Source organism: Vairimorpha necatrix, chromosome 3, assembly GCF_036630325.1.
Source record: "Vairimorpha necatrix chromosome 3, complete sequence".
Classification (NCBI taxonomy): Eukaryota; Fungi; Microsporidia; family Nosematidae; genus Vairimorpha; species Vairimorpha necatrix.
Window position 1 is genome coordinate 1,122,423 of NC_088818.1, and position 15,934 is coordinate 1,138,356.

At 26.6% G+C, this 15,934-nt stretch overlaps 3 protein-coding genes across 3 annotated transcripts; all 3 read left to right on the plus strand.

Moving 5' to 3' along the window:
* Positions 1–534: 534 nt before the first annotated feature.
* On the plus strand, positions 535–4,554 carry VNE69_03289 (DNA-directed RNA polymerase III subunit RPC1; the record flags this gene model as incomplete). The annotated part of the gene is made up of 1 exon (XM_065473151.1): positions 535–4,554. The coding sequence occupies one exon, from the start codon at positions 535–537 to the stop codon at positions 4,552–4,554; it is 4,020 nt and encodes a 1,339-aa protein (XP_065329223.1).
* Positions 4,555–5,042: 488 nt separating this feature from the next.
* VNE69_03290 (hexokinase) lies at positions 5,043–6,344 on the plus strand (the record flags this gene model as incomplete). Its single annotated transcript, XM_065473152.1, has 1 exon — positions 5,043–6,344. One exon carries the CDS (start codon positions 5,043–5,045, stop codon positions 6,342–6,344), a length of 1,302 nt encoding a protein of 433 aa, XP_065329224.1.
* Positions 6,345–12,319: 5,975 nt separating this feature from the next.
* Positions 12,320–14,509, plus strand: VNE69_03291 (putative ribosome hibernation promotion factor; the record flags this gene model as incomplete). The annotated part of the gene is made up of 2 exons (XM_065473153.1): positions 12,320–13,697; positions 13,788–14,509. 2 exons carry the CDS (start codon positions 12,320–12,322, stop codon positions 14,507–14,509), a joined length of 2,100 nt encoding a protein of 699 aa, XP_065329225.1.
* Between the last annotated feature and the right edge of the window lie 1,425 nt (positions 14,510–15,934).

Sequence of the window (15,934 nt, forward strand, 5' to 3'; positions counted from 1 at the left end):
AAGTTAAGAGAAGAAATAAGATTATTTTTAAATTTTAATTAGCACTGTAAATTAAAAAAAGCAATAAAATATTTCTAGTCATGATGACTGAGAAGACACGCATAAATAAAAATAAGCACTTTCTTAAGCTTAATCTTATAGAAGAAATTGACACTTAAATTATAAAGAAAACTTAAAGATAATCTTAAGCCTGAGGAAGGGCACAAGAGAGAAATCTCTTAATACTGTAAGAAGATTACAGTAGGCAGAATTTTATTAAATGAGATTTATTCAAATATGTCGGGCATAATGGACTTTAACCAATTTGTCAAATTTGATTCTGCATAAAGAAATGTAAGAGAGCTTGATCAATGAATTTATTCAATCATAAAACTTCTTTATAGAATTTAATGATCAATCATATGCTTCTTTATATTATATATTTGATTTCTTAATATATAATCTATTATACTTTGAGCTAGATGATTCATTTTTTCTAGTAAATAATTCTACTGCAAATTTATCTAAATCTTTTTTTCTTATTTTTTCTTGCCCATGAACAGAGACACAAATCTGATAAAAAATAAAATAAATAAAATCTCTTTCGGCTTGTTGTCAAGTCAAGAAATTGAAAAATTATCAGTCCATTCTCTAACCTCTAAAGATTTATACGACGTAATAACAAAATCGCCTATGTCTGACGGGCCTCTGGACAGAAGACTGGGTGTCAGTAACAAAAAAGACAAATGTCTAACATGTAACGAAAATATCGTAAATTGTCTAGGTCACTTCGGAAACATTAAACTTATTCTTCCTGTTTACCATATTGGTCTAATAAAACAAACTCTTTTTATTTTATCTTGTGTCTGTAAAAATTGCGGAAAAATTTTATTATCAGAAAAAAAGAAAAATTTTTATAAAAATTTATTACGGGAAATAAAAAATAAAAATGATCAGATTTTATTATTACGGAAAATTAATGTTGAATGTAAAAAAACAACACTGTGTTTAGAATGTCAAACAGTGAACGGTACTATAAAAAAAGGAACAGGATTTAAAATATTACATGAGATAGAAAAAAATAACGGAAGGAAAGATAAAAAAAATTTTAGTAAGAAAATCGAAGATATAAACCCGCTTGTTGCTTTAAATATTTTTTCTATGATAAAACCAGAAGATTATGAATATCTCGGCCTTGAAGACAACCCAGAGAAATTTATAATTCAAAATGTCATTGTGCCGCCCGCTTGTATTAGGCCGAGCGTGGGGATGGCGGAACGGGACAGCACAAATGAAGACGATTTGACTATAAAAATATCAGAAATTATACATACGAATTTTGTACTAAAAGAAAGTATTGAAAAAGGAAATCCTGTGAATATCATCAATGATGACTGGGATTTGCTTCAATTACAATGTGCTCTAATGATCAATTCTGATCTACCACAAGTTAATGTCCAGTCCCAACCTATTAAAGGGTTGGTCCAAAGATTGAAAGGGAAAAGTGGGCGGTTTAGATGCAATTTAAGTGGAAAAAGAGTGGATTTTAGTGGTAGAACAGTCATTTCTCCAAATCCAAATCTCACTATCGACCAAGTTGATGTCCCAGAATACATGGCGAAAATTTTGACTATACCAGAAAAAGTAACCAAATTCAATAAAGAAAAATTACAAAAATTAATAAAAAATGGTCCATTAATTTATCCTGGTGCCAATTATATAATTAATAACAAATGTAAAAAATTTTTACTTTACGGTGGTAAAGAAGATGAATTATTAGAAGGCGACATTGTAGAAAGACATCTCACCAATAATGACGTAGTGCTTTTTAATAGACAACCTTCTTTACATAGAATGAGCATCATGGCGCATTATGTCAACATTCATAAAAATAAAACTTTGAGGTTTAACGAGTGCGTCTGCTCGCCGTATAACGCGGATTTTGACGGGGACGAAATGAACATCCATGTGCCGCAAACATTAGAAGCTATCGCTGAGTGTATTGAATTAATGGGTGTTAAAGAAAATATTGTGACGGCTAGACATGGAGAACCATTGATAGCTGCTACACAAGATTTTATTACAGCTTTGTATTTGATAACTTCGAAAGACACTTTTTTTGATCGTAAAAAATTTGGCCAACTTCTTGCTCATTTTTGTAGGTCAAGAATTGAAATTTCGCCTGTTATTGTCAAGCCTGTGGAATTGTTCACTGGTAAACAACTCGTAGAAGCTATGATTCATGATTCTTTAGAAGATAAAAGATTAATTAAAGAAATTACACTAAATGCTAAGAATAGATCTTTTAGTAAGTGGGACCACACTGATTCCTTCTTTGTAGTACGAGAAGGCAAGTATTTATTCGGTCGTATTGATAAAAACATCATAGGAGGCGAATCTAAAAAAAATAGCATTTTATATTTATTAATGACCATAGAAAAACATTCATCGGCACAGATGATGTACAACATAACGAGAGTGGCCTCTCGTTATCTAGGCGAAGTGGGGTTTAGCATCGGCCTCGTCGATGTTTTACCGGGAAAAAATTTACAAATTAAAAAAACTGAAGTAGTAGACGAAGGCTATAAAAAATGTAAAGAAATTATTAAAAATATAAGCGAAATAAATAAAGAAGAATCAGAAATGGAGATTTCTAGTACATTAAATCAAATTAGAGAAGAATGCGGGTCGATTTGTATTAAAGAACTAAGTACCTACAATTCGCCGATTATAATGCAAGCTTGTGGAAGTAAAGGCAGTAAAATCAATGTGTCACAAATGATAGCTTGTGTAGGTCAGCAAATTATAAGTGGGAAACGAATTCCCAATGGAATGTTGGACAGAACTCTGCCACATTTTGATAAATTTAGTATGACGCCAGAATCCAAAGGATTCGTGGAAAACTCTTTTTACACGGGGATGAAACCAGCCGAATTCTTTTTCCACGCTGTAAGCGGGCGGGAAGGTTTGGTCGACACGGCCGTCAAGACGGCAGAGACTGGGTACACACAGAGGAGACTTATGAAAGCTCTGGAAGATTTAAATGTTAAATATGATTACAGTGTAAGATCTTCTTTTAATGAGATTATACAGTACAAATATGGCGAAGATGGTATTGATCCACTAGTAATGGAATGTGATGATTTTATAGATTTAGAAAAGGTTTTTATTTCCGTAGAGACGAAATTGACGGCCTTTTCGCCGAATCTTCTAAATGATAAATCAATAGACAATGAATATAATGATAAATTAACAGAACAAGATTCTTATAAGAAAATCTTAATTTGCAATAAAAACAAGACCCTGGAATTTGATCATAAAAATAATTTAACAGAAGATAAAATTGTCAAAATTATTTATGAAAAATTTGACTCGATGAAAAAAGACCCTTTTATTAGAAATTATTGTCTAAATATTTTAAATGATGATTTTTATAAAAAAATCTCGGATTTTTTATTATCAAAAATTAATTCTGTAATTTTCAATGGTTACAAATTTATAAAAATTTTGTCTACTTGTCAGTTTTTTAATTTATTTTTTAATAAATTAAAAAATAAAATTAAGAATAGTGTAATAGAACCAGGTACAGCAGTAGGCGCCATAGCAGGACAAAGTATCGGTGAACCGGGGACACAAATGACTCTTAAAACTTTTCATTTCGCTGGTGTTGCCAGTATGAATATTACACTAGGAGTACCTCGTCTTATAGAAATTATTAATGCTGTGTCTAATATTAATACGCCAATTATAAATGTATCATTAAGTAAGAATGACTTATTGAATGCGCAATTAGTTAAAGGCAGACTTCTCAAAGTTTTAGTACGAGATATTTGTAGTAAAGTAACAGAGTCTGTTAGTAAAAACGATATATTTGTGGATTTTGAATTTGATATTAATTTAATTAATAAATTAAGGTTACAAGTAGATACTAAATCAATAAAACAGAGTTTAAATATTAATGAGCAAATATCAATAATAGACGATAATAAATTAAGAATAATATTTAAAAATGGTATAAACCAGGCCTTGTATAATATTCAGAAGATTAAGAAGAAGATCATGAATACGAAAATAAATGGATTGTCATCAGTGAATAAAGTTTTATTGCACAATGACAAGGGAATATACAAGTGTATTGTCGAAGGCCATGGTTTACAGACCATTTTAGGGACCAAAGGGGTAGATTACAAGAACACCACCAGTAATGCCATTTTAGAAATACAAGAAGTTTTGGGAATCGAGGCGGCTAGAGCTCATATTATTAGTGAAATAGAGTATGTGGTAGGGAAACATGGAATAAAAATCGACCCGAGGCATGTCATGCTCTTGGCCGACACAATGACTTACAAAGGGGAAGTGCTAGGAATTACTAGATTTGGTATATCGAAAATGTCTTGTAGCACTTTGATGCTGGCCTCATTTGAGCAGACCAGTGATCATCTGTTCGACGCTGCCATACGAAATAAATCTGAAGATGTGCGAGGAGTAAGCGAGTCGATTATACTTGGGAAACCTATAGGATTAGGCACAGGAGGAGTAGAATTATATTGGGATGGAGAAAATAAACTACCATAAAGTTATATTAAAAAAAATTTACATTAATTGTTAAAAAATTTTATCAATTTTAATAGATGAATATGCCTTGTAATATTTAACAAATCTAAGTTTTAAAAACCTGGATTCTAAAACAAAATTATAGCTCATTTTAGAATATAAACATGTCAAATCTCTTCTATTTCTAGGTTCAATCCAGATTGTAGGAATTTGTAAATTGAATATAGAAACGTTTACTTTTTCATCTAAGGATTTTTTATATGGTTGTATAAAAAATGTAACACATAATTTGATTTAATTTTATACACAATTATATTTTTTATAACTCTGCCAAAATTGACATGTGACGTCATTGTTTATATTCGGAATAAAAACAAATCTAAAAAAATTCATACTATATAAGGACTAAAACATAAAAAATCATTAGTGAACTTTTTTTCAAGCACAAATCACATTAAAATATCATTTTCCCTCCAATTAATTTATATTGATTTTTCGGGTAAAGGGGTATGAACTCATTTTTAATATTTTTTATATCAAAAATTAAAATGACTCTGTCTTCTGAACCAGACTATACTATCGCAGAATATTCTAGAGAAGATCTAGAAAGTGTATTTAACCAATATAAAAATACTCTAAGTCATAACATTTCTAATATGTCAAATTTGCCCAATATTAAAAATACACTCGTGGAAGATATTCATTTGAATGATCAAATAATATCAAGAGAGCATTCAGTGGCAGTCTTAGACGTGGGCGGAAGTTATTTTAAAATAGCTATGGTAAAAATTAAAAAAAATGAAGAAAAATTTGATCTGGAAATTTCTTCAGTAATGAGTTTCCCTTTCCCGCCTATGAAAAAAGGTATAGTCATGGGTTGGTACAATTGGGTAGCAGAACAATACCTCAATTACATGTCAAAAGAAGAAATTGTGCCTGATTTCGCGAGCTTGATTTTTTCTTATCCTATCGAATACAAAGATGATAAAATCGCCAGACCGAGCATATTATCAAAACACTGGTGTTTTGAAAATAAAGAAATATTAAAATCAGATCTACAAACAAGTCTGAATAATGCGATAACTAATAAAATAACGAAAAATCAAAATTTTAAAAATATTTTCGATAAAAAAGAAAAATTTTTAGTCTTGAGCGTTTTAAATGACTCGGTCGCAACATTTTTATCTTCAAAAGTCATCGTAGAAGGCGAAGCAGTGGGAGTTATTTTGGGAACAGGGACTAATGGCGCATTTACAATTAAAAACAATAATAAAAAATATGTTTATAATACAGAATGGGGAGCTTTTAAACCAGAGAATATTAAATTGATAGTGGAAGAAGAAGAATTCATAAAAGGTATTAAGACTAATTATAACTACCTTGATGTCTTGATAGGGAATGGGTATAAATGTGGAATACTTAATAAAATTATAAGTACTAGAAAACTGGATTTATTTTGTGTACAAGGAAATAGTATAGCAAATATAATGTCAAGAGATGATGAAGATGTTTATAAAAAAATAGTAAAAGGTCTAATTAATAGATCTAGGCAACTTATAATCGCATTAGTATGTGCGGTAGCGGCTAATATTGAATCTGATCAGATAACAATACTTTTAAATGGATCGGGATACAGTGAGACTAGCGAAAGAGAGACATTTATTGAAATGTTAAATCAATATGCTAAAGAAATCTTTAATATTGACGCTGATATTAAAGTAGTGTATAAAGAAGGACTGACATTTTATGGAGCAGCTTATTATTCATTGGTGAAATATTCAAATATGAAAAATTTATTAAATGAATTGTAAAAAAATTATTATAAATTTTAAAAAATCTAGTTTTTTTATTTTACTTCTATGTAATAATGACCAAAATTCATTTTCATAATTAGAGAAAAACTGTACATAATTATAATGTATATAAGCTCTTTGTGGCGCTTTAAACTCTATTTGTTTTCTATTTAAGTTAGATAAATTAATTATATAACAATCTAGGATAGCATACAATATAACGAAAAAAAAACTGGATCACTTTTTTACAAAATTGAACCATATCCAACATTATTTATTAAGATTCGCATATATTTAGCTCCATTAATTCAAAAATTAATAAGTTTATATTTTTAGGGATTAATATATATCGAAAAATACTTAATTGCGGTTGACTTGAGATATATTATTATAACACACATATTTTTCGTATTTTTCTTTAGATTTTGAGCAGTCTCTAGAATTTTAATTAAAAAACACCCTTTATGAAATTTATTTATGCATATTATATAAGCTTCGTTTGTCATGGTTTTAGTTCAAATTATGTAGTATAAGTCAATAATGGGTGTCGATTGTAAAAAGTTTGCAGACTAGATTTTGATTAACTTATAGTCGCAATATACACTGTGTAAAATGTGCTTTGTTGACTATAAACATTTGGCCTATAAAGCTAGGATACAACTGATAAATACATTAGATAGTACAGTCTTATTGTAATGTCTTATAAAGCTCTCCAAATAAAAATTACAAATGCAGTCAAACACCCAAACGCACGTCATTCTATAATTTCTAGCCTTGTTCATAACTCGAGACACAACTAATAATATAAGCGTCATTGAACTTAACATATAACTTTACTAAAAAATTTTTGTTGAATAAGTAATTTAATCTAATATATTTCATTCTTGTATTGGTGCTTTCTTGATAGAACTTAGCTTTTTCACAACATCTATAAGCATTGAATCATATCGCCAGCAGTTTCATTTTTTATTTTCTTTAGAAAATATTAACTAAAAATGAATAACTTCTCGCCTTATAATTTATTGTCTTTGCTACAATTTAATATTGATTTTTTTTTTCGTGAGCGACAAGGTATATTGATTTAAGGTAGATTAGAGCACTTATTTATGAGAATTACAATCAATAAACAACTGTCTTTATTATATAAAAATCTCAAAGTACTTATCTTGTATAAAACTAAAATGAATTTGTTTGATTTCACTATAATTTCAAGATCTAGACATTTATAATACCAGGCATGTATCATGAATTGTATCGTGCCAATCCAAACAAAAGGATAAATTTTATCGCACAATATCTGTATATTTTTGCTAAGTGCAATTAGTTTTAAAAGTTTGGTAATTAAAGTTTTCTATTTCAGAATTGCAATGAGGTTTCTCAATCTTATTGTTAAAAAAGACACATAAGCATTACAGATAGAAATAATATATAATATAAATATAAAAAAAAGTATAAGAATTTGTGCAAAGATAATATTTAAAGTTAAAAAAATTAAAAAAAAATGCGCAAAGTTCTGCCATCCCACTATCGACTATATCCTCTCCATTTGTATATGCATACGCGATATTCAACTAAGACGAGCCAAATTTTGTACTTACAATATGATTATCTTATATGTCTATCTGTTAAAATACATAGTTAGCATATTTATGTACACAATATCTTTTTTTATTAATAAAATTCAATATACTTTAGATCAAAAAGCTTATAAATATTAAAAATTGCACAGAAAGCTAACTGTTTCGCGTTATAGATAATTAACCCCTGTAAATTAAGTTTTTAAACTTTAATAAGACACGATACATTTTGATAAAAAAGATTTTTTATCAAACGAATTCGTTATGAATAAAAACGTAACGAAAAGTTTTAGCACGCTCAATTATAATTTTTTTTTGTTTATGTTATTTCAATATCAAAAATAGATAATAAATAATAATTATTTAAAAAACATTAAGCAACCGAAACAAATCTATATTAAACAAAAAATACTTAAAAATGCTCCTTGAGAATTTAATCATGTCAAGCCACAGGTTATATTAAGCTTTTGTCAAAACATTGAAAAAGTTATTTACAAAGAGATTGTCTAGAACAGCGAGTTGAAACACGATCGATTTTGACCATTGAAATCATAACCTAAACGCGTCGCCTACAAGATCAAACGAAATATTAATTTTTAAATCAATATTTAGCATATTTATACAATAAAATATTGCATAAAGCCAAGAAAAAAAAAACAAAGGAAACTGTATTTTTACATTAATTCTTGTTCATATCTATATGCTCTTTGTTGAAATCAAATGTAGAAAGTTGAAAATATCTAAGAATATTGTTTAAGAAATTGCTATTCTACTAAATCGCGATTAGACCTTCTTTCTATGGAAATCGTAAGTTTTAACAACCTATAAACGCATAAGTCGGAGGTTACATAGTTTTTCAACCCACGTAAGTCGCAAGTTGCGATTTCAACATAGTAAATTAGTATTTTAGAATAACATTAAACATAAATCTTCAAATGAATTTAGCTCGTAAAACTTATTGTAAGCGTATTCAAAAAGCCTATAAGTAAAATTTTTATTTTCGGTGCAAGGAACAATATAATCGCTGTAAATAGAACTTCATTCTAAGAATACGAAAATATTTTTAGTTTCTACAGACGACTATACGAAGTGTATATTTTTTAACTACTAAGAAGTATGATTTATATTTTACAAAAAAATAGGTAGCAAATTTTTCAATATGAAAAATTAACATTTCACACAGCATTCAAACATAATTTTATTCTGTTGTCACACGAAAAGCTCTAGAATCTGAAAAGTAAAACTAGTAATCTTGAAAAATAAACACAGTTACGGTACAAGAATTTTTAGCGCGTTCAAACATTTCAATTCAATGTAGCAATTAATTAAATAATACACTTAAATAAAAATGATTGACGCAATTCATTAAGATTTTTTTATTTGATGTGATGTAACGAAATGAAACATTGAATTAAGACATAAGTGAAAATATTCTCGCCTTTTTCATTAGAAAAGATCATCAGATTTGGCATATTTTTTTGTTTATTGTTTTGATATGGAAAATTTTTAACCCATTTTAAATATCAACCATTTTTTTGAAATAGTTTATTAGTTCAAGGAATTATCGCGCGTACAATAACATTAAAGATAAGAAAATGAAAACTACAGAAACTAAAGATATACATTATTTGATCTAATTAAAAAATACACTTTTGGTACATATAATAAATTATAAACACCATGAGAGAAAAGGAATGATTAAAATTAGGCCATCGATGTGGGATCGAAATGGATATAAGCGCCTTAAATTTTTTTATTGATTGCAAAGATTAATCAATTAATGGCATAGTAGACGAAATCGAAGACATTGTAAAAATTTCACTAAATCTTCCACCTCCCAATCCAATAATATTTATGTATGACGAAAGTGAACTACATATATTTATTAATTGGAAGGAGTTTATTACTTTGAGAAACGTTAATGACAATGTAAGTAAATTAATATCGATCTACGATATGGATGTGGATTATATTATGATAATTCATGCTTAACTAAATTTTTCAAAAAGAAAATTTTTTAAAAAATCAGGTCTTTAATATTTGTCTGATAGAACTGAATCTTTCATCGAGATAGATGTTAAATACATAGAAATACCTTGAATTTCTATTTGATTTTCAATTAAACAGAAAATAATTATAATTTATCTAATTCGTGTATTGAGGATCTTCTTAATATTGCCGAAATAGAAATTCTCACCGATGATCTAGTGGATGCTGAAATTCTAAATAAGATTGTCGTGTTGAGTAAATTATCAAAAGATAACTTTACAATCTTTACATTTAAGAATATACATTTTATTTCTTTATCTACTAATTTTGCTGAAATAATATATGAAGATCTGCACTAAAAATTGTAAATACATTCAGACAAAATAAGATTTAAGTTATATAGTGGATAATGTTTTCATTATTTACGAAACAAAACAAGCGACAATACTACAGACATAGAAAGTATTTAGTATTTTTTAAAAATCTTAAAAGTCTTCTCTGCACATGAATAATGCAAAAAACATAAGAGGAGTTAGGTTTTTTTAATATTTGTTGCAGTATAAAAACAAACTAGATTTTCTTATAGCGAGAATTGTAAATAAACCAGAATCGGCCTTAAACATAATATCTAGATTTTTGTATCTTATAGATGATTCAATAAAGAAGACAGGCCAAAATTTTTGGGAGCAACAGGCGGAGTAGGGGGAAGTATTGATTTTGATTAAACAATCTTTTCTTAAACATTTATTATCTATGCATGGTTCAAAACTTTACTAAATTTAAATTTGTATATTAATTGAAACAGAAATATATATTAATAGAAGATGTGCGAAGATACTATATTTAAAAATTTTAAAGACATAATTAGTTTATGGAAAATATAGCGAATTGAGCTATGATTTATTTAAAATGATTAAAATTTTAATGCTACATTATTTTGATTATTTTAAAATTTACAAAAATAAGTTCTTAGATAAAATTTGTGGAACAACATCTTTATTCGTAGGATTGGATGAAAGCATTACTTTAAAACATGAAAATGGTCTACTTACGGAAAATTGTATAATCGAAGATTTAAAGCTTGATAAAAATTAATAATGAAATTTTTTGATCTAAATTGTTGAAAAATAACAAGGAAGATAAAAAACATGATTACATCAGAGATATAAAGAAAAAAGAGATGGGAATGGCGAAAAAAATATTAGAAGATTGCCTTTCGATGAAAGATTTGCTAGAAATACTAGAAACAGCCTTGTATACTAATATGGAATGTTTTTTGAATAATGTTCTAATTATAAGCCCGAAAAAAAATTAATTGACAAGTCAACAGATGTGATTGATCAAATATCAAAAAATCCTGTAATTTTAGAAAAAGAAACGAAGAAATAAGAAGTTATTTATTAGTTTGAACAAAAAAAGAATATAACACATCAATAAAATGTTATATTAAGGAGAACCTAAAGAATAATAAAACAAAATATACTCAAGAAGTGTTAATAAATTGTTAGAAAATTAATTTGATGATGATAAAGATCTAAAATATGTGGAAAATTTTAAACTATATTCAATCAATTTTGGGGTTAAAATGCTTATAAGAGTCATGGATTTTGAATCAAAAAAATTACACGAAGAATTGCTTTTAAGATTGGAAAATAAGGAGAAGCAAAAATGAACTCTATAAAATAAATATATTAGCTTAGTTTAATTTTGTAGTTTATTGACTTTTATAAATATAAAGCAGGATTTTTACAAAATAATTAGTATATACATCGATAAATTTTATTTTCAAATTACTGGGTAGTTGAATCATGCAAAATTATTAGTATAAGATAAATATAGCAATGCAATTCTCATGTCTATATTTTTTTAGTAAGTTTTATTGTAAATTTTGACTGTTTATATTGCATATACATTAAAGCTACAGTTGAAAACCAATGTATAATGGATTGAAAGTCATTACACGCGAAAACTTCTACAAATCTATAAGTAGATCTTAACATTAAGGCATTTATCAGACAATAATCAAAATTGATTGTATTTTAAACAATTTACTGGCGATTTATGTTAGTATACAGCTATACTTCATAGTAATCATAAAACATTTGATATGGTTCTTAATATTACGAAATTTTGTTTCTGTGATAATAAAAGTAACAATCAAACGAAGCCCCAGTGATATATGTGAATATAATAGTAGCGAAATTTTTTTTACACATGTTGTTTTCTGTAAGCTTTTTGCCGAGATTTTACTGTCATCTGAGTTAAATTTAATAAAAGAACGCAATTCACCTAAATATATATAAAATTCCTGTAAAGTCATAAGTATTGAAATTTTATTTTTAATTAGGTTCGAATTTTTAATTTTATCGTAGCGTCTAAAAAAAGTAACTTAATTATTGTTTTGTTGTGTAAATTTTTTAGCCCAATATGAATATCAGTAATTTTTTTTGGGGGATTTTAGCAGTACAAGGTAATAAACTTGCCTATAATAAAATCAAAGATAAACTTTTGGAAGTTATAGAAAATAAAGATTATATATCTACTGATCCTACTTTAAATTACAATTTTGTACATATCTTTAATTATAAACACGAAGAGAAAAAATGTATGATAAAAGTTAGATTGTCGATATGGAATAAAGATGAATATACTTATCACGATCTACATATTGACTGTAAAAATAAACTAATAAATGACATTATAGATGAAATTGAAGATATATGTATTTTTTTACTTAATTATCCATCGAATAATCCAATAATATTAAGTTACGAAGAAAGTGAATTGAACACACTAATTAATTTGGACAATTCTTTTACTATTAAAAATGTTATTGACTACATTAAACAAAGAAATGATTTGAGAAAAGATGGGTATGAAATATATTATGAAAATATTTGTATGATAAATTCCATGCTAGAAAAAGTTATTCATAGATATGAGATCTTTAATTTGACTTTATTTAAGCCCGAATCATCTATCGATGTGATTTTAAAGTATGTAACATTACTCGAACACACAATTAGATTTTATTTGAAAATAGACAATAAGCACGTTTTATTTGAATTTTGTATTGAAGATCTTTTTGATCTTGCAGCAATAAAAATAAAATCAAAAAATTATGTTGACATTCTAATTCTTAAAAAGATTATTGAATTGAGTAAATTGTCTTGCGATAATTTCAACAGTTTTTATATAAAAGAATATACATTACCAATAACTTGTACAGCTAATTCTATTGAAATTCTAGGTGAAGGTCATGCCTTAAATTTGGAGATATATTCAGACAAAATAATTTTTAAAGAAGATGATAAAAAATATGTTTATTATGTACGAAATAAAGCAAGTTATAATTGCATAGAAAGGGAATGTCAATTAGAATTAATCGAAATCCTAAAGGTTTTCGATGCAATGAATAATTCGAAAAACATTAAAGGAGTTATATTGATTTTTAATTTGTTGAAAGACAATAATAAGATATTATTCCTAATAGAAAAAATTATTAATCAAAAAGGATCAGGTTTAAATATATTATTTAAATTTTTATTTTTTATTAATGATTCGATATGTAAAGATTTGCTAAATTTTATGCCAACAACAGATGGGTTATGTGAAAGTCATTATGTTGATTTAAGTAAATTTTTTTATGAACATTTATCTGCTATTCCTGGACCGAAACTTTACTTAATTCAAATTTGTATATTAATTGAAACAGAAAGATATATTAATGAAAATGATGTTAGCGAAGATATTATATTTAGAACTTTCAAAGACATAATAAGCTTATTGAAAATAGAAAATAATAGTGAATCGAGCCATGATTAATTTAAAATGATCGAAATTTTAGTGTTACATTATTTTGATCATTTTAAAATTTACAAAAATAAGTTCTTAGATCAAATTTGTGGAATAACATCTTTATTCGTAGGATTAGATGAAAATATTCATCTAAAACATGATTCTGGTTTACTTACGGAAAATTGTATAATTGAAGATTTAAAGCTTGATAAAAATGAGATAAGAATTAATAACGAAATTATTCGATCTAAATTGTTGATAAATAACAAGGAAGATAAAAAACATGAAAACATCAGAAATATAAAGAAAAAAGAAATGGAAATTGCTATAAAAATACTAGAAGATTGCCTAACGACAAAAGATTTACCAGAAATACTTGAAAGCGCCTTGTATACTAATATGGAATGTTTTTTTAATGATGTTGCAATTTCAAGCTTTGAAAAAGAATTAATTGACAAGTCAAAAGATGTGATTGATAAAATATTTAATAATTCCCTACTTTTAAAAAATACAAATGAAGAAATAAGAAGATATCTATTAGTACGAACAAAAAAAGAATATAACACATCTATAAAATGTTATATAAAGGAGAACATAAAGAAAAATAAAACAAAATATTTACATGAAGTACTAATAAAATTGCTAGAAAATGAATTTGAAGATGTTACAAATAAAAAAACAATATGTGAAAAAAATTATAACCATATTCGATCAACTTTGCAAGAAAAATGTATTATCAGAATATTTAATGAAGAGTCCGAAAAATTACATGATGATTTGATAAAAATACTAAAAAATCAAGACACTGCATTTAAATAAATGAACTTGATTATTTTATATCGTCTAACTATTTTATAAATTTGTAGGTTAGAGTTTAAAGTTTTACTTTTTAATATAAACAGTGGTAAAAAATATTTTTTGTTTTTAGCAATCAATTGTGCTATAATTCTATTTTATTATTAGTACAATGCAATTTCCATAAAAATGGCAGGTGTTTGCACTGTAATTTTGACAGGTGATTAGTTTCTGCAAGAAAGCTCAGAATATGACAGCTGTAGTTAGTATATATAATAAGTACTTGTTATAGGCTGCAAATGTTCCATAGGTAGGCATTGCTATGAAATATATTTTAGACATAAAGGATAACATATGTATTTTCTAAGTTTTTGATAACTTGTAATGACAACAAACCACAAATAATACATTTGTAAAATACAATTGATATTTTTCTAATTTAACACTACAGAGATTAGATCCTGTGATGTATAACTAACTGTCAAAATAAAAATCTCAGTTGTAGTGTTATAAAGTTTTTATATTGCCAATATAATCTATGAGTCAAGTAATTTGAACACTAAAAATTAAAACACATTGCATTACCTTTTAAAGCTTAGTTTGATAACGATTTCAATTTAAAATATGAGCATGAAAAGTCTTAATTGTTGTTTTATTTGCAGAATTACAGTATAATTGACGTTTGTATCATTAGGCTTAAATAAGTTTTTTTGTTTACATTCTTAATGTGTAAATTTTTTAATTCATTGTGAATATAAATGTTTATTTTTATCATAATTTTAGAGGCACAAGGATGCAACCTTATTTATGATGAGATTAAAGATAAGATTGTCAGACAATAGAGGATAAAAGGTATTTACCAATTTATCGTGATAAAAAATTTTTTTTTGTAAATATTCCTTTCCATGAACACGGTGAGAATAAGTATATGATAAAAGTTAAATTATCAATTCGCAATAGACGTGATAAGACATATTGTATTTTTTGCATACGTTATAAATATAAATCGATAAAAAACACAAGGTGAAATTGAATGTAACGTTAATAATGTATTAAAACCACCAAACAATAAGTATGTGATTTAAAGTACGAAGAAAGCTAATCTAATTATTTTTTAATTTAGACAACTCTGTTAAATTGGGGATGTTGATGACTGCATTAAACAAAACAATAAAGATAGAAAGATTTGATATATTCTTAATTATGATCATATCTGTGTGTTAAATTCCGTATTAAAAAATATTTAAAAAAATGATATTTTTAATATTAGTTCAAATAAAGTTGTAGCGTTTATTATAGTGACTTTAAAATGTTTACACATTCCTAGACATTTTATTATATTTTATATTGTCAGAAAGTAATAAATATTTATTTAAACTATGTATCAAATACCTTTTTTTTCAATTTGACGACATAAAAGTAATTTCGGATAACTCAACTGAAATTAAA